Source organism: Chinchilla lanigera, unplaced genomic scaffold, assembly GCF_000276665.1.
Source record: "Chinchilla lanigera isolate Chin_1 unplaced genomic scaffold, ChiLan1.0 scaffold00019, whole genome shotgun sequence".
Classification (NCBI taxonomy): Eukaryota; Metazoa; Chordata; class Mammalia; order Rodentia; family Chinchillidae; genus Chinchilla; species Chinchilla lanigera.
In genome coordinates, this window is record NW_004955420.1 from 28700328 (window position 1) to 28720143 (window position 19816).

The window sequence follows — 19816 nt, forward strand, 5'->3', positions numbered from 1 at the left end:
ACACACATATACATACACACCAAAAAAAATCACAACTACAGAAAACCATTCCCTTGGCCTAGTAAACTACTGATCATAATGGGAAATACCTGATACTTTCAGTATCAGGAGCTTAGTTCAGTATCAACTTGTAGCTGTTAACTAATGTCCATTAACATGAGTGTTTAACATCTGTCATTTGAGGGTCAAGAGCAATGAAGTTATTTCTGTACAAGTACAGAACATGAGTTTTGTAACTGCAGAGCTTGTAGCCTTGGTGGTCTTCCTAATTTACCATCTGCCTGTCTTTTGGCCTTTGACTTGAGAGGCCCAGCCCAGGGGTTCTGAGATTGAAGCATTCTTGACCCTTATTTACCAATTGGATGACTTACAGTAAAGTCAGAAGTCCTGTCTCTGCCTGCTCATATTTAGGAAAAAATGGGTTTTGTTTTCAGAGAAGTCTTAGGAAATGGCAGTACAGTCTTAAATTACTCTTTATGGTATTCAGCCAACCAATCATGTCTATGGTTGGAGAAGAACAGTCTCATTAGGTTAATGGAACCGGGGTGATGTAGCGGTGCCTCAAGGGGTAATGATATTAGAAAAAAGACTTCCCCCAAATCGCCTCATTGTGCTTTACCTAGGATTTTTTAGAGAACACACAGGCTAGTAACACAATACCTGAATACCTATCCTATTTTTGTCTTTTAAATTCAAGGTTTGAAGGGCAGTAGGATTTTTTGAGATGACAGGAAAACAGGCCTAAGAACAATATTCGTACATTACATGGATTTCTGAGTTTGAAGAAGTAGGTCTATTTTGCCTTACTCTGTTTTGTATGGTCTTTTCAAATGCCATTGTACCTCTATCAACAAACACATTTTTTCTCCCCGATATTTGCCATTTATGTATTACATTTGCTCATTATTCTTAGTTTTCCTTACTAATGCTTCTTTAAATTTTAAGGATAAATGGAGGATCTATACAAATAACATTTCAGAGAGCCATTATCTCTTGGGTCCTATTTAATGCAGTCTAAAGTTAACTTTTGCAAGTGAGAGGTAAGGTTGCTGTGGCATTGTGGAATAAATTACATGATGTGTGTCTGTTTGCAAGACACTGAGCTCCAAAGCAATTTCTGTTATGCTGGAGGCAGTCCAGACAGTTTTATCACTTTAAGGTCTGCAGCATTAAAATATTTTAGATTTCCAGTGATGCTTACTGACAGGAAATACCAGTGGATTTAAAAATGGAAAAATGCTGTAAATCCCTGCAACTAACTTTGTGAAGCAGAAAACCAGACCTGGGTTTTGAATTTAGTATGAGGTTGTCTTTTCTTTTAATTAAGCCTTTAATTTTGTGATGACTGCGGTTTCACATGCAGTTGCAAAAATTATTCCGAGATTCTAGGTGTGTTCCGTCCAGTTGCCCTCGCGGGGACACCTTGGGGACCTGTGGTGCAGTGTTCGTTACAGCCAGGGCATTGACTTGGACACGGGTAAGGAAGGGAGTGGTTTGAGCGCAGCTGTGATCCTTCTGCTATTGCCACAACGTGAGTGAACCTCTGGTGTACTACACTGAATGAAAGATGCCAGACAAGGAAGAAGACACAGTGTCTGAACCTGTGTGTGTAAACCTATAGAATGTGACTGTGGTGGATTAACTAACGATCAACTTGTAAAATCCAGCTAAACTGAGGATTGTTGCCAATAGCATAAAAGGAGAACTGGAGGGGAAGAGCTTGTGCTGTTGATTCTCCTGGACAAGCTTGTCGTGCTGGCTTTCCTGATAGGATCTCGGCTGTTCGCACTGTCGGAGGAGCGTGGGTCCTTGCTGTTGCTGAGGATGGCTGAGGGTCTCTTCAGGGGAGCGCTGGTCCTTACCTTGAGCGTCTCTTTCTGGCTGCAGTGCAGATCTCCCTGTCTGCTGGCAAAGGTCCTTCACCTGGCTGGTGCAGACATTCTGTCTTCCATCACTGACCTTTGGGCTTTCCCAGTGCCGATCCTTGATACAGACTCGCATGAGACATTGTCGTGGGCTGTAGGCCTCCAGCTGGACTCATGGAGGACAATGTCATGGGCTCTAGGTCTTCAGCTGTACTTGTGTTGGACATTGCCGTGGAATCCAGGCCCTCAGCTGGATTCTTTGGGTCTCTAGTGTGTGGACAGATCTCCTATACTCTTACACATTTGATTCTTTGGGTGAATGTTATAAAATAATCCTATAAATTGTGCACCGTGTATCTGTTCCCGTGCTAACCCTGACTACAACAGCAACCTAATCACAGAAAGTAAATCACTGATGGCTGGTGAGGAGTGGAACAGAGGGACCTAAAGGGACCTCAGGGAAACAGAGTGATGTCAGCTCTTCTGAGTGTAGTGATGACTTCACAGGCATACACATGCTACAAAGACCCATAACTGTACATTTACAGTATACACAGTTTATTGTACATCAGTTACGGTTCAGTAAGCTGTTTAAAAGTCTGTGTCAACAAGTGTGCCCACAAGGTGTCTACTTCACACCGGCCCACATTTGTCTTTACAGAATGAGACCCGAGACTGTGTGTGCCTTGGAGCTTGTGGTAGTGTAAAGTTATTGCAAAAGTTTTCTTTAATACATACAACTTCGTTTGCGAATCATATCTTAAAGCGCAGAAATGTATGTATCTGTGGGTTTAGCAACACTCACCCTTTTTAAATTAAAAAAAATCCTTTATGTGGGAAAAATTGAGATTTCTAAGAAGTTTTTGAGGTGCTCACGTATAATCCCAGCACCATGGCAGGATGAGGCAGGAGGATCACAAGTTCGAGCCCAGTCTGGACAACTTAGTGAGGCTTTGTCTCAAAGAAGAAAAGCCTGGGTATGTAGCTCAGGGTGAAAGCCTTGGGCTCAATCCTCTGTGCTGCCAGACAAAACGAGCCGGTCTCCGAAGCAGACACCTGGTCGCTGGGACTGGGCTCCCAGAGAGGAGCTGCTTTGACCTCTGGGAAGCACCTGCCTGGGTGGGAAGCCGCTGTCGTGCAAGAGAGGAGTCCTGTCTGTGACCTGCATCCGCCCGCCCTCTCTGGAGAGGCCCCTGCACTGCAGTGCACGCGTTTCTGCAGTGTCTGCCCTGAAGCCCTTCTGTCCTGCTTCACGACTTCATCAGCCAGTATTCACGCCAATCTCTAAATTCAGTGTGTGTCATTTTCTTAGCACACTCCTGGGAAATCAGCTGCTGGGTTTCAAAGTGGATTATGATGAAGTGTTGATGTAACTTTCCTCCTCAGATTTTTGAAAGAATCCTGTGGAAGCTTAACGTGCTGATAACATCCCGCCATGTGCTCGAGCACGCCCTGGGGGTGCGGCACCCTGAACTCCAGGTTCAGGGCCTAGGTGTCCCAGTGAGCTGGTCCGGTTGGGCCATGCCAGTTGCCAGGACCTTCTTAGCTTCTGTTGCTTCTCTAAAGATGGGCGACAGTTGCCTCAGGGGATTGGCAATTCAGTGGAAGGGCTCTGAAACCTGAAAAGTGCTGTCTGAATTTGTTTCACTCTATGTGTATTTTCACCTTTGTCTAGGAGAGGTACAGTGTTTTTCTGCTAGGATAAAGGTCATACTTTGAAAATAATTTGGAAATCAGTTCCTAAAAATGGAAGGTGAATTTTGTTTTTGCTTTTAACATATAGAAGTGAGAACTGAGGGAGACACATGAAATAATGTATGTTTTCCTCTTCCAGGCGATTGCTCTCCTAACGGAACTAATCAGGGAGAACGTCAGGAACAGCAAATTGAAACAGTGCCTTTTGCCACCCCTTGGGGAGCTGATTTACCTCGTGGCCACCCAGGTGAGACTGGCTCACCGCTGACGTGTTCAGACAGACCTGGTGACTGGTGCGGACGCAGCAGTCTTGCCTTCACCCCTGTGAGCACGCCGAGGAGCACCGGAGACGTTTCACCTCCGGGGAAGAGAGTTTCTTGCCTGTCTCCTCCCTCCCTCCAGGGCCTGTCTTCCTGAAGTGTAGGGTACTCTCAGCACTCATCTCAAAACTGAAGGGCTGGGAGTGCCCAGAGCATCACCGTGTTTGACTCCTTCAGGGAAGGGGAGGCCACTGGGGCTCCCAGGATAAATGCTCCATTTCTGTTTAAATAAAACAATACTTGGTGCAAGTACAGCTTTTTTTTTTTTTTTTCCAGATACAGCTTTTAATGTGACTGTGGGACTCGTGAAGGCAGGATTTGACTTGTTATTTCTACAGTTACAGTGTGGAAGTGCTATTGAGTTAAACAGGGAACACTTCCGTTAATGTGTTCTTGCTGGTTTGAACCACTGGTGGTGGATACGTGACTGTCCATTGGGTGGCATGAAGGTCCCATTGGGCGGTACATTGTCACCCTATGCATGTACCACCAGTGGCTCAGAGCCACCCAGCATTGAGACGTACGAGTCATGGGCCCATCATGAATGCGTTAAAGGGTATTATTGAATAGATAATGATAAATTACAGGCTGGTCATATCATGTGATACTCTTAAAGAGTTTTAAATAGATCCGAATAGGTTTTAAATTTATAAGGAACTTGGACCTCAAACTTACGTTACCTATTCTAAATATTCTTAATATGGAAATTAAACCAGCTTTGTCCTAAAACAGTACAGTATTTGTGGTTGCTCAGGGCTGTAGTTGGTGCTGGCATCGCACCGCACGCAGCCTCTGCTCCTTGTGTTCCCTCGGCATTGGTGTCCTGGCCTGATTGGTCCTTGGAGTGTTAGGATAAACTTTGGAGTCAGCTTGTCTAATGCTGTAAATCATCTTTTCTTTCTCTCTCTCTGTTTTTTGGTACGAGGAATCAAACTCAGGACCTTGCGCTTGCCAGGGCAGGTGCTTGTGCCACTGAGCTACATATCCGGCCCAAATCATCTTTTCTTAAAAACTGCTGTGATTATGCAGTTAAGTTTGAGAGAAACTGCTGTCTTCATGACTTTTAGGCTTCTCATGAATGTTTGGAGTAGTACTGCATCTGTGTATTGGTTAGGAAAGTATTGATGTCTTTATGATATTTAGTCTTCTAATGCACAAAAAGCAGTGTTGGCAAATATTTATATTTTTAAAATCACTTCTGTCCCTGTTATTTCATCTCATTCAGAAAGCTTTGTTTTTTTCTTTCAGAAAGCTTTTTGTACTTGTCTTTTTTTTTTTGTCTTTTTTGAAACAGGGTCTCAATATGTAGCTCAGGCTGGCCTTGAGCTCACTTTGTAGCCCAGGCTGGTCTCGAACTCGCAACGATCCTCCTGCCTCAGCCTCCTGAGTGCTGGGATTACAGGCATGCGCCACCATGCCTGGCCCTTGTATGTCTTTGGTTGAATTTATTTTTAGGTACATATACGTTTTGAAGAGCCAGTATATTCAGGAACCTGGAAAAGGAGGATGTAGAGACAGGCACACAGGGAAGTCCTTTTCCCGTTTGTGTACCACATCTGCCCAGTTCTCCCCTGTGTAACCACTGTAGTTACTTTCTTATGTGTACAGAGTTCACTTTGTATGTACGAGCAAAAAGAAATGAAAGTTTCCATTTTGCCTCATTTTATAGGACAGGTAGACACTTGCTCTTTCCCGTGGGAGTTGCATGTGGATGGGTGTGTGCATCCTGCCCCGTGGACGCAGCAGTCAGCTGCCCTGCCCCGTGCCTCGCCTAACCCTGTGCCTCGAGGAGCTCAGCGCCCACCTGCCGTGTGTCCTCGGGGCTGCAGTGGGGAGCAGCACCCCGCTTTCGGAGCTCTGGGCTGCGGCAGGTTTCCACCTGGTTTTCACCGTGGACAGACCTCAAGGCCTTGGTGTCAGACACCGGTTTACTAAATTCTGCAGCCTCAGAATAAAGTCGGCATCAGTACCCCACTCACCCCTGCTTCCAGTTGCCTGAATTTGGACTTAATTCTTCCTGTTCCTGTCAGGTCTCTGATGCATTGTAAGAGCGTCAGAATCAAACCAGGTACTTTGAGGAGAAGGGCAGTCGGGTCTTTAGCCTGCCGTCTCATCGCTGTGGGAGTGGAGTCCAGGCTTTTTGTCCTGCTGCTTGTGTTTGTCCTCCCCTCATTTAATGCTATAATTAATACGTAATGACCTGCACATTTCTCTTGCTCTGGGGATCAAACCCAAGGCCTTTGCGTTGAGCTACACCTTCAGCCCTTTTAAAATTATTTATTTATTTTCAGTGCTGGGCATTGAACCTAGGCCTTTTGAGCTGAGCTACATCAAAACTCTTTCAAACAATCTCCAAATTTTAAGACAGGATCTTGCAAAGTCACTCAGTTACCCAGGCTAGACTTGAACTTGCCCTCCTCTTGCCTCAGCCTCCTGGAGTGCTAGGGTTACAGGTGTGCACCACCATGCTCAGGAAACTGTACATTTTAAAGAAAAGGTTATAATTTGACAATTTTTTATTATTGTTATGAATTTTTATTATCAAAATGATTACATCTCTTGTGAAAGTTCTAATGTTACAGCAAGGTGTAAACACTCCACTTGAGAAAGAAGTGATACTTCTTCCTTCCAGGAGTCCCCGTTTGACAAATTTTGATGTATGCCTACACTATTGAAACTATCACCACAATCAAGATAATGAGCCTGTCCTTCACCTCCGAGGGTATTCAGCAGGCACCCTTGGCAGTGACTGATTTGCTTTCTGTCCTACAAGCTCGTTTGCATTTCTGTAATTACATGTAAATAGGGCCCCGAGGCTCATACTCCTGTTCGTTTCTGTGGTAGACAGAACCCTTTCCTTGGTGTGCACTGGAGCTGGACACAGCCGGACTGTGAGGGGCGGTTCTGTGCCCTGACATTCGACCACATCTTGTGGGAGCCAGCCAGGAAAGGACGTGGAGTTCCTGGGTTTATGAAAGTAGCTCTTGGTGAGGCGAGGGTTTTTGTGGAACCGTTGCTTTAAATGTAGGTGAAGCACAAGGGAAAGGAGTCAGGTGGCTTCAGGTCCGAGGAAAAGCACTGGCGAGTGTACTGGGTTGAACAGTGCTTGTGCCGCTGGGGACCCAAGTGGTGCTTCATGTTTCCCTGACTGCAGAGTGACCAGGAGGGGTGTCATTGGGCGGGAGCCATCAGAGTCCCACCAGGGTGGGCGTGGCCAGGCAGGGGGCGGAGCCTGCTCCGGCGCCACCCATCAAGGCAAGTCCAGGCCTCAGGAGTCCAGAGAAGGTGGAGCCAGGCAGGTCCTGAGCCCAGAACACGGCTTGGGGCTGGCAGCTACTCCTGTGGTAAGGCGAGCAGGTGAGGCACCCAGAAAGGCGCAGTGGGGAATGGTCCTTCAGGAGAGGGGTGGCCAGTGTGCTGGTCTGGTGCCACTGACCAGAGGCCGTGGTGGGCACTCTGCTTGGTGGCATCCTCTCCCTGAGAGCCCAGCTGCCTGCGCACTTCCTCTGGGTTGGGGTCCCTCAAGCAAGGCCAAGTCATCGAAAGGGAGTCGGTGCAGGTTTCGGGCCTGGATCTAAGTGGCCAGGAGCGGAGAGGGGCTGAGGGCCAGGGCAGAACCCACGCTGGTGGTGGCCGCTGGGGATTTGAACAGGTGGGCTGGGTGAGGCGGGGCTTGTGTTTAGAAATAATTTGGGTTCTGAATAGTTTTGAATTGGAGAGCTTCTAATCATAATCACACCAACCTCCAGTGACCACAAGTGGGATTTTATTGCTAAGTCAGTTATGGTTTTAGGAGGTCGCAGTTCTCATCAGGGACATAGAATACCTTTGATCGATAATGTACCAGGTCTGTCATGTGACTGAATAGGACCGAATTTTTCCTTCTGTAAAAAGATTCCTGTTTTACACTAACGTGCTTAATTTTCTGTAAGAGAATGACTGCCGCTGTCATTGAGATCAGCGGGGCTGCTAACCCTATTGCGTAGCTCCGTCAGCGGGCTGCCTCACCAGCCAGCAGCGTGTCCTTGGCTGTCCCGAGTGTGCCCCCCGGCTGAGGCTCTGAGGCTCCGAGCTTCCGACCCCTGCGGCTGCAGTCTGCTGTGAGGCGGGGAGGCCGGTGTCTCCATCTGGGGTTACGCGCAGCGGGCCTTCGGGTCGGCTCCCACGGCACTGGCTTCCGCGCGGGGGAGCTCGGGCGCGGTGTGGGAGAAGCGCGGCCTGTGTGTGCTGAGGTCAGAGACTCTTGCCTGTCACCGTTGCGGGGAGCTGTCGTGTGGTGACTTCAGCAGGACATTAAGTTCTGTGTTGTCTGTGCTCTTCAGCAGACTCATGCCTTTCCTTCCGCTTTGTTTTAGGACAAGAAGAGCAAGCCGGCCCGACAGTGCTGGGCCGTCCCCTCGGCCACCTACACCGTGCTGCTGAGGTGCCTGCGGGAAGGGGTAAGTGCTGCTCCGGGCCTTGGGGCGCAGCGCTGGCCCTGCAGGCCCCGTGTGAGCGGTCAGCCCGGGGTGCACCCAGACCAGACTCCTCCCCCAGCGGAGCAGCTGCAGCCGTGGAGACGACCCGCTTTTCATTCCCTTGCTCAGTGGCCGGCTTTGGGAGATGGCAGCAGATACCTGCAGCGTGACTGCATTTACTAACAGCATGTCCTTCACCGCCCCAGATCGCTGCTTCTGCTGTCGGAGCGTCCTCTGCAGCTGGTGCCTCGTTGTCCTGTCAGGTGCCATGTGGAGTTAGAGAAGGGGAGCTTTGGCCAGGGTCCCCTGAGCTTAATAATGAGCAGCGTTTGTTGGGTGGTGTGATTTTCCGCCTTAGTCCCCCCTGGCTCACACCGCCCTCCTCTGCACACGCAGCTCCTGTGTGTTTGCTTTCTGTGATCTGACGTCGTGTGACCCAAGGCAGAGACAGGGACTAGAGTGATTCTCAGGGAGTGACGGAGTCCACTGGCTTGGGCCTCCTGCCTGGGCCCCCAGGTGGAGCCTGTGATTCTGGGATAGGACACTGCATCCACTGTATCATCATCCCTAGGTTAGTCATTTTCACCTGCAGCCAAAGGCGCAGGAGGCTGTCGGGCACATGGATGTGGAGGGTGCGGTCCTGTGTGCACACTGGTCTCACCTCCGGGGACATGGGATGAGAACAGGAAGTGTAAGATGTCAGCCGTATAAATGTGGAAGAACAAACACAGGAGTACAAAGAAGGAGGGGCCTCCTCAGGACCCTTCATAGTATACAGAGCTCCTCAAAATTTTTATCTGCAATTTTTAGAACTTAAATTTTTGCCTAGGGAAACTTTGTCACTTACAACCCCTGAGGTTGTATCTTTTCCCCATATCTCCCCCATGCTTTTTACTGGACATGGAAGGCGAAGATGGACGTCTGATTGAGTGTGTGTGGTGTGATGTTACTTAATAACCTTCAATGACTGTAAGCTAGTGATAGGGTTTGTATTTTAGTAACATACTTTTTATTGCCTTGTATGAAGGGCAAGTCTGTATTTTTCACAAATGGGGAACTCATGACTTCTGGAATTTTGAAAAACTTTATATTTGAAATCAGTTATGAATGTGTTTTTGCAGAACATACACTACCGTGGTCCTTACAAAACAAGTAAACAAGGGAGGGATTGTTTCCCCTATAAAAAGGATTTTTATTCAAAAAATTAAAAAAATTGAATTATAGTAGATCTTGAAGTAACAAATTTGCTAAAGCATTCAGGAACTAGTTCAAGGTAGAAGGATTTTTAAGCCTTTTGTATGTAACAGTTTTCAGCATTACTGGTATTTCTGAGTATAATTTGTGAACTATGCCTTGTATGCAGAAGAGTATATGAAATGTATATGTGTTGCTGAAAACACATTCCCATATACCCTCTTTACAAAGAGGAGGGAGAGCTGGTATGGCACCGCACCTATAAGCCCAGCACTCTAGGAGGCTGAGACAGGAGGATTGAAAGTTCAAGTCTAGCCTGGGCAACTTGGCGAGTCTCTGTCTCAGATAAGAAACAATGTAGCTCCGTGTGAAGGCCCCAGGTTCAGTCCCTTCACATGGATACTGATACGTGTCACTTCAGCCGCAGGCGTTCTGTGTGTTTCTGGGCCGTAATCTTTTGTCGCTGTGTGTTGCAGATACTTAACTTGTGATTAGGCAAGATAATGCACTTGTTATCAGCTGGTAGGCAGAGTTAGTGTATCTCAGTTTATTGGCCCATTCCTTCATGATGTGTGCTTCGTGTGTCTTAGAGATGCCTCCTTACTCTGCAGTCACAGAGATGGTCTCTGGCATTTTCTCCTAAAAGCATCATCATTTTTCTTTTCCATGAGGGCTCTAATCTACTCTTCTTGCTCCCTGTGTGGTCCTCCCGGGCCCAGCTTTCCTTTCTGAAGTGAAGTTGGGTCCCCCGTTGTCCCATGTTGCTGGGAGTCTGTCCTCTCCACTCTTGGACGAGGTCTGGTTGCTGTGAAGGCCACTTCTTGGGTTCCCTTGGGTGCCCTCGCCCTGTCTGTCTGTCTGTCTGTCTGTGCCTCATGGTGTAAATAGCTCTGACTTTTAGTGATTTCTTTAATGTATGGGGAGTTTTTTCCTACCAAGATAATCCTTTTTCCTCCAGGTGTTTCTTAGCTATTTTTTCTCCATTTCCCTTGCACGTGGATTTTGGAATCGGCATTTTGATTTACCTCCTGGGGTGGCAGTTGCGCATAGGTCTGTGCCTAGGCTTGGGGAGACGTAGGTGATACACACACGCGGGGCAGACGTAAGGGAAAGACTGGCAGAGGGGCACAGGCTGGAGAACGGTGAGATAAGGACGCCAACTGCTCCAGGCCACGTCCGGCTGTGTTACGAAGCCCTCAGCTCTCCCTGGTGTGGGCCCTGCTCTTCCCAGCTCACGTTCATAAACATGTTCATCTGTTGTTCCCCGGCCGGAGACAGAACAGGCAAAGACCGCGCGGAAAGAGAGGTGTTTTCCTCAGAGTCCTTTGTTCTGTACCCCGGCTGCTGCTTTACATCACTTTTGTACATCATTGGCTTTCTTTCTTGTATCGTTACTAAGACACGTAAGGCTCTGAATTTTTCACCCCCTCTAGTGTTAGTGATAGTCCACTAATTTTGACATCTGATTATCGTTTATAGCTAGTGCCTAGCCATAGTTCTAAATTTTTTCTTCTTCTAGGTTGTCGATGGGATGGTTTAAACCTTTTCTGTTGGGTGGGAGTTAGTGCCATTCTTCTGCTTTTGTTGAAACAATAAAGTTGTTCCCTGCCTCCCTTCTCGGGACCTTGTGCATGCTAGGTGAGCACTCCACCACAGAGCTATACCTCCAGCCCTTTTTATTCAGAGACAAGTTCTCACTAAGTTGCCCGGGTGGGCCTTGAATGTGATCTTCTGCCTCCATCTCTTAATTAGCTGAGGTTATAGGCATACGCCATCATGCCTGGCTCTTTCTGTCTGGAAAAAAAACCCCCAAAAACTATGGTTTTCTGTAGATAAAGATAAATACTACATAAAATTGGGCATTTTAACCACTAAGTTTAGAAATCTGTGGCATTAGCAGATTCATTTATTTTATTTCTCCTGTTTGAAAATCAATTGGGAGATGTTCCTTTGCTTATTTCTCCCTTTATTCTCACATTCAAACTTAAATGTACTCATCATAAAGAAATGATAGAAGTTGAAGGTACCAGGCGTGCTCATTACCTGATGTGACCGTTACTCAGTGTATATATGGTTCAGACTGTCGTGTTGTGTCTCATAAAAATGTACACATATCACATGTCACTCAAAAAGCAGAAGTCAGGGCGGGGCATGCAGCTCAGTGGCGGCTCACCTGCACAGCATGCGGGACCGGGCTTCCACCCCCTGTGTGGCCCGAAGTCAGAGACACTGAAGAGCCGTGTGCCCTGTGGAATGTGGCGGGGTTCTGCTGTGGCCCTTTTCCTCCTCTGATCTGTGCTTTGGGAAGAAAGCAGTGGAGAGATTTTGCTTTTATGGGTATGGAGCCCTGTTGTGAAGGTGATGTTGGTTTTAAATTATAAGTTACTTTGCGTATGGCTCACGGAAAGCGGCTTTGCTCCAGGATTTATCGGCGTTATGCACAGGAATGGTTTTCTCATGCACATGTTAGAATACTTGCGGTGAACAAGGCAGACACTTCCTTTTGTTCTGGGCCCTTTTAACAACTTCTGTGTGGGCATCTATTCGAGGGATGTTGCACGCGACATCGCCGGGCAGTTTGGCCACAGTCCTTCCTCTCCTGGGTCATGAGCTGGGGTGCGCCTGGGGAAGGAAGCAGGGCTGCCACCCAGACTCGTGAGGGAGCCGCAGAGCCTGAACATACTGCAGTGTCCCGTGACTCCATGGCCTCCTCCCTCAGGCCGGTCCACCTGGCGGATGTGGAGCTGTTCCTTAGATGTCCCCTGCTCTTGTAGAGACAGATGCTCAGAGGAGGGGGGCAGAGAAGCAGCAGCGCTGCTCTGACGTTCAGGAGCGTGGTAAGTGCTGACTGCGCTGGCCTGGCGTTCAGAGACCTCCAGCCGGGAGCCCAGAGATGCAGATCCTACTCCTAGAGGCGCTGCTGTCCAGAGGTGGGACACTGCCCACCCCGAGGACGCCCTCTGGTGGCAGCTTGTACTAAAACGCCCTGGATTGGGCCGTGTGGGTCACAGGACGGCCCCTGCCAGTGTGGTGGGCCTGGCAGCAGGGGCCCTCTCTGGGCCTTTGTCCTCGCTGCTGCGTTGACCGTGGGGAACTGTGGCGCTGGGTTTCCATGATGATGTTGCTCGCGCATTCCGGGCAGGGAGCCTGAGAGAGTCAGAGCCCCGCCTGCGGACTCTGAGACATGCCCCTGAGAGTCCCCGCGCAGAGAGGGAAGGGGTCTGCATCTGCATCTCAGCAGCGCCAGTGTCTCCTTGAACTTGCATAATTGTGTAATTACAGGTGCCGAGCTGACGCCTGGCATATGTTGTATTTAAAAATGTAAGGTTCAGAAAACACACTGTTGGCTTTATTACTCATTCCTCAATGAAAGCTTGTTAGGTAGATTTGATGCAACAAAATTCTTTTAAGAGGAAATTTAATTTTCATTTGTTAATTAGAGCTCTTTGTTCTTTTTTGAGAAAACAATGGTTAATTGTTTATGTGTTTAATTAGAGCAGACTTGGCTTGAATTAAAAAGACGCACTGGAAATGTCAGCCTCATCCGTACTGTCACTGAAGGCCGAGGCAGCGAGGTGAGGTTCAGCTCCCGGCTTTTGACAGCCACTGGAACACAGTTTCTTCTCCTTTGTTGCTGCTGTTGTGACCTTAAGTTTAGTCTCCCCAAGGAGGAAATGTTGTGCCCCGGCTTCCTGGGTGGGGACTCAATGTGTGTGGAATAAGCATGATGCATTGTGTAGTTTTTTCTTGTAAGTGTCACTGTGAAGCCAGGCATAGTGCCTCAGGCCTGTAATCCCAGCACTTGGGAGGCTGAGGCAGGAGAATTACCTGGAGTTCAGGGCCAGCCTGGGCTATATAGTGTGTTCAAGGCCAATCTGGTTAAATATATAGCACAGCCCTGTCTGAAAAACCAAAACCCAAAACAAAACAAAATCACTGTGAATGTGGTAATTGAGAGATTTCTGCTTTTCTGAATGCTGTTATTAGCACGGTGCAGGGAGGAAGGGGCAGCCAGCCGTGTCACGATTAGTCTGTGCCTGGGGAAGCGTTCTGTCAGATACCAGAAATGTCCCAGTTGCTGGGGGACAGCAAAGCACGGTGCAGCGGGTCCCGCCTTTGGAACTTTCAGAGGTGCACGTGTAAGACTCACCAGCTCACAGACGCACCTCACTTACGAGCAGTTCTCCTGCAGTGGAAGTCACCTGTGAGTCGGGGGCTTACTGTATGTATGGGATTTCTTTTCTAACCACGTCAGAGTTTGTGCTGTGTCATTTCTAGCCACTCCAGCGCTCTTACCGAACGCTCTGACCGGTAGAAAACAGACCCCTTAGGGCATTCGCTGCTTCCCGTGACCCAGGCGATGAATGTGTGGCTCGTGGAGTGCAGAACCAGGATTCAATTTATGCTGAATATTTTTATGTTTTACTTGAAAAAGATACGTGGTGTTACAAAGGGATACATACCACAACACTCCAAATAAAGCACAGATGTCCACAGTAGGCTTAGCGGACCCCTCACCCCCACAGCCCAGCCCTCTGGCAGCTGTGCTCACCGTGGACCGGGCCACGTTCTCCCCACAGTACATACCTGGTGACACAGTGATAGACGTGTGTTTCCGTGTTGGTCAGATGCGGGTTTGTAGAATGCTTCTTCTCTTTTGTGTGCTCTTTAATATTTCTAGTGAAGGTATTACACACGAAACGAAATGCTTAGATATCTAATGTTAGTGCAACTAACTGTCAATGTTTTCTCTCAGTCTGAGGCACCGTGGGCTTAAATGGTGTCATTATGAGCAGAAATCTAAAATTTTGTTCAAGTTCAATAATTGTTTTCTTGCTTGCTTACTTTTTTCCGTCCTGCCGAAGAAGGCATTGTCTACTCAAGATAGCATAAGCTTACTGTCTCTTCTAGAAGCATAATTATCTTAAAATTAAGTTTGTGATTCTTCTGAAAGTGCTTTTAGAGCATGGAGTCTGCTGAGACCTTTTTGGTGGTCCAGAGCCTGGTCATGTGGTGTGCACTCTACTTTGGTTGAGTGGAATTGTCTCTGAATGCTGGGTTGGTTGGTTGTATTATCCACATTTTCTTTGTCCTTACTGACCTTTTATTGCTCGTATTGGCTTATTATTATCCATTTTTCCAGCATATATCTTTATCACAGTTGATATACTATGATATACAAGTAATGTGATGCACAAATTCACATACAAACCCTGTGTAATGCTAACATCTCTTCCCTGAGAGCCTTCCTCGGTCGGGTAGTGTGTGGAGCATGCATAGCATCATGTACCATATTTGGAAGCCACGTGTAGGAGCCGTACTCAGGCTAATGTATTCTCCTTCCAGGCTTTCTAGTATTGCACATTTTCACTTCTACATCTATTAAAGGCCTCACGAGGCTGTCATATTTGTGCTTTAAACACTTCCTTGTGTTTTAAAGAGGTTGAAATTGAAAGAAAAGTCTATGATATTTACTCACATTTAGCACTCTTACTCTCCATTCTCTTCTATAAATCATGTTCCTTTCATTGTGATTTTCCTTCTAGCTTAAGAAGTTCCTTTACTATTTTGGAGTGCAGTTCTGCTGGCAATGTATTTTCTCAGCTTTTGTTTTTTTTTCTGTTTTCTTTTTTGGAACTCAGCTTTTGTATGTCAGAAATATGTTCATTGTGCTAACAATGTCTAAGGCAAACAGATACCAGTTGTGCATGTGTATGGGGTGTGCCGTGCTGTTTCTCTCTGCACCCGTTTGAGAACGCTCGCACCAGGCTCAGAGCGCATCGTCACCCCAGGCGCTTGTCATTCTTTTGGGCGAGCGGGTTCGGTTGTGGTACGTATTCCTCCTTTCCGGCTGCCCGCAGCTGCGGCCCCTGGCTGTGTCCTGCCTGCCTGCAGTGCTGGGCCTGTTGGCAGCGTCTTCTTGTCCTGGTTGCTGGCCACCCGCCTCTGCTCTGCTGCCCACCGCTGCTGCCTTCAGCCATCCACAACTGCACTTCTCGCAGTTGAATTTTCTTAAGAATCCTATTCTCCTGCTTTGCATGACCGATCCTAAATAGGATATCAGATACTGTGACTTTTCTACTGTTGGGTTTTGAATTTTTCTTGTGATTCGTTAAGCATTTTGAACGTTTTCTTAGACTTACTTATGTGACTTAAAAGCAGTTTGAGGGCTCAGAGGCCGACTTCTAAGCATCGTTAGATGATCTGGAGTACTTTGTCACACTGGTGAGGTGGCACCTTCTTAGGACTCTGGGTCCTCTTGGATTTAGGTGGACTTTCCACGCTGGCTGATGGGTGCCTGGCCACTCCTAGCCCCGGGGACGTGGGTTGTTCGGCCTGCTCCCTATAGCTTTAAAAACACTGTCTGACTTTCGTGTTATGCTTATGTTACTTGTTTCCCAGATTATTTTAGTATTTATTTTTGGTGCTTGGGGTTGAACCCAGGGACTGCTAAGCTACATCCCTGGCCTTATTTATTTATTTATTTTTTCAAAATTTTGAGATGGCATCTCAAGGAGTTGCTCAGGCTGTCCTGAAACTCGTGAGTCTCCGGCCTCAGCCTCCCGAGTAGCTGGGATTACTGGTGTATGCCCGCCACACCTGGGACAATTTTTATTAAAATATACAGAGGATTATATTCTGCTAGCTTGTTGGAATATGTGGAGAATTGTGTTCTGCTAGATTGCTAATGAATAACCAAGTCATTATTTTTAATCGTTTCGTAATAAATAACCTGAGAGTTAACACACCCCTGGGACACTTAACACAGCAAGGGACAGATGCTACAGTTTTGGTAAAATGTCACGGTGGTTCTGTGGAAGGGCTGTGCATGTGTTTCTCGTACTGGGTGAAACTTCCAATCTTTTTCTTCTTTGCTCTAGGAAGAGCGTGTTGTGAATCACATGGCGGCAAAGATTATTGAAAACGTGTGCACCACCGTGTCCGCGCAGGCCCAGGGCTTCATCACTGGGGAGATCGGGCCTGCTCTGTGGTTCCTGTTCAGACACTCCACCGTGGACGCCCTCAGGATCACGGCGATCTCGGTACGGCTGGGCGTGCACCTACTGCTGCGTGTGCCAGAGAGTCAGTTTAATTGTACGTAGAGTCAGGAATCAGAAATCTTAGAATAATCGTTGGCGAGAGCAGTAACTCAGGTTTCCCTAAGCAGGGGCTGGAAAACCTTGGTGCAGTCAGGGAATTCCAGTATTCCTTGCAGGAAACCAGGACCTGTGGTTTTAGAGCTGTCTGGAGATGCCCGTGGAGGACACTGCTGCAGGGGGCCCTGAGCCTGGCTTTGCTGCCTTTACAGCTTTTTTGCCTTTTCCAGCCAAGGCCCTCGCTCCTGTCTGGGCTCGGATCTTTGTCACTTGTGGCCTGCTGAACTCCTGTACCGTGTGGGCAGCGGACGCATCTGCGTGCACCTTCCCTTCGCAGCCTCCCAGGCAGTGACGGTGGCCGCAGTTCTCGGCCTGTTGGTCTGCCCCCACCCCTGCCCGGGAGCCTGGCGCTGTCCTCTGGTCACTGTCACCGGCTGCTGCTGTGCTTTCCTCCACCTTGAATCTCTCCTTCTCCACGAGATCCTTGTAGTCAGGCGTCACGTGTTTTTTCCTCTGCCCCATTTTTTTTTCTAAGCACAAATGCAGCAGGAACCTTGGGCTGCTCACACCTCCCCACAGACGCGCTCTCTAGAGTTAGCGCAGGCCGTGTCGTCCTTTCCTGCCGGTCTCCTGTGTGTCTCGAATGTGTAGGTCTTTACGGGTCGTTGTCAGCTCTCACGTCACCGCCATTGGATGGACAGAGATGCCAGTTCTGTACCAAGCGTGGAGCCACCCAGGAGATTCCAGGGCCCCCGGGTGTAGGTGCAGAACCCTGGGGTCGCTTTGCTATGGACAGAAGCAGATCAAGCAGGATGTCACATGGGATCGGTGCTGCGGCCTGCTCTCCCTCGAGGACTTGCTTGGTTAGCTGTAGGGGATTTCGTAAAACAGACACAAAAAATTCTAAAGAGAGCACCAACAAAATTCTCTGGGAGGCCCCAAGGTTACAGCCCCACCCACCGCACCCCAGCCCTTACTGGGTGCAGGGTGTGTGTGGCTGTAGGTGGGGTGGAGCTGGCTTCCTGTACCATTCATTGCCTCCTGCCACAGGTGGGAAGTTTGCCAGCCTCCCTCCAGCCTCCCCTTTGAGGTGTATCCTTAAAAACTGGGAACTGGAGCCTCAGTCCCTAAAGAAAGAGCGAGTCATCTCCTGCTGCACGCAGGCCTAGAGAGCTGGTCTTTTGGGAAGTGGTAAAAGGCAGCTAGCCGAGGAGCAGCAGCTCCAACACTGTCTTACAGCCTGGGGTTGCAAGAGAGAGTCCTCATGTCCAGGCTTTCTCTGCCCTTGGAGAGGGTGGCGACTCTCAGACCTGCCCGACAGACCCACCCTGCACTCAGCAAGAACCAGGAAGGAGTGTAGAGGGGCCTTGGAGCTGAAGATAGTGGGATTTGATGGGCTCCTCTGCGATGCCAGGAAAGGAAAACCAGGGTGGGCTCTGGTCTCCCTTCCCCTCCCACCTGGCTGCCCTCCTTGCTGGGACCATTCAGTCCTCCTTGGGCCCTGATCCCCACCTTATTTCCCCTTCAGATAAGCAAGCAGGGGACCCGTGGTGGGAGGATCCTATCTGGATTGTGTTCTCTTTCCCTTACATGAGCTAAGACAGAAGGATTTGGGAAGTTTTATGAGGACCCAGGCAGCCTTGTTGAGAGCTTACAGAGGTGGAACAGAGCTGCTGCTGAACCTGTGACGGTGTCTGTCTCCAAGTCGGCCCCGCTGGATAAACGCGGAGGGCAGACAGCACCTTGCGCGGGTGGCTGGAGAGCCCAGCCTGCAGGTGGGACGTGACTCCTCGCTGAGACCCTGGTGACAGAAAGGATTTGAGACACCGTCACTTTGCCGTGTGTGTCCTGGAGGCCTTCGAAGATCCAGGGTTAAGCCTGTCAATTACCAAAAGCTCCCAAAGATTCAGAGGGACTGAGAGGGGCCTGCTGACTTCCTAAAAAGACTCAAAGAGGCTCTAAGAAACACCTGTGTCTCGGCTGAGTCTCTGGTGGGAGTCTCAGGTGGTCTCAAGGGTAAGTTTCCTACCCAGGCAGCCCCTGATACTAAAACCAAAAGCTGAGAAAACTGGACCTGGCACCAAAGACCCCACTCAATGATCTCCCAGAACATGCCGCCGAAACCTTTTCCATGAGGCAAGGAGGCCAGGGAACGGGGCCGTGTGGACAAAGAAGGGCCACCCGTTGCAGCTGTAAACCTGGCTCGGGGTGCCCAGGGGCCTCCTCCCGATAGTAATACGACTGCTACCCATATGGGAAGCTGCAATGCTTCGAATGAGAGCACAGCCGGGCCCCTGAATCCTGTCCCAGATGGAGAAAAGGCCTTGGGGAGGCCTGTCCCGAGGGCCACCCCAGACCTCCCATGCGATGACCCAGCAGTACCAGGGGACCCGGGGCCTAGATCTGAGGTGCCCGCTACCCCATCGGCGCCTCTGGAGCCCCGTGATGCATCTGGCGGAGAGTGAATTGTTAACGCTCTCGGGCCACCTGCCTGGCCTCTCCGTTCTGTTCCTGTAGGGGATCCCTGTCCCCGTCAAGGCCTGTAGCCAGGGAGGCCCAGGAAACAGTTCCTCCATAGCCCGATGAGCCTTGAACTGTGGCTGGGAAGATTTTTCATCTGCTCTTTTCTTTTGAAGTCTGAGAGCTTCACATTGGGAAGAGACTGACTGACCGGGATGAAAACAACTGTTTTAACTGCTTCTGGTCAAAGTCTCATCCTCCTGCTTGGCAGACTACAGTAGACCCCAGGTTCGGGCCGAAGGAGGGCAGATGGGATGGGGAGTTACTGCCCCTGAGGTAAAACTTGGCATTGGAGGCACTGCCTCATGTCCACCCCAGAGATGATACTTATTAAGACCAGAGGCCCAGAGCAGCTAAAACGGGTACAAAACACCTCAAAACACAGGGCCTTTACCACCTTGCTATCCTGGGGATCAGTACAGGGCCTTAGGCTGTTACCGCTTCCCGGTGCTCGACCCTCCCGGTACACCGGGCCCTTGAGTTACCACGGCCTGACGTACAAACAACTTGGGTTATGGCCGGAGTTTTAGTTTTAACTTAGGGCCAAAGTCTTGAGTTGGGATCCAAATGCAGCTGCTTGGGCTTCCAGATGGGCTCAGATACAGGTTTAACCTTAAAGAATTGTGGGAGGAACATGACAACACCCTCTCCTGCCTGGGGTTAACTGA

General features: G+C 48.9%; 1 protein-coding gene across 1 annotated transcript in view; it reads left to right on the plus strand.

Moving 5' to 3' along the window:
- Ulk4 (unc-51 like kinase 4) overlaps positions 1–19816 on the plus strand; it is a 398151-nt gene that overhangs the window by 67317 nt on the left and 311018 nt on the right. The window contains exons 18-20 of the mRNA XM_005383568.2: positions 3700–3807; positions 8236–8319; positions 16413–16574. Of these exons, the coding sequence (XP_005383625.1) occupies positions 3700–3807; positions 8236–8319; positions 16413–16574 (354 nt within the window). The remainder of the gene's footprint in view (positions 1–3699; positions 3808–8235; positions 8320–16412; positions 16575–19816) is intronic.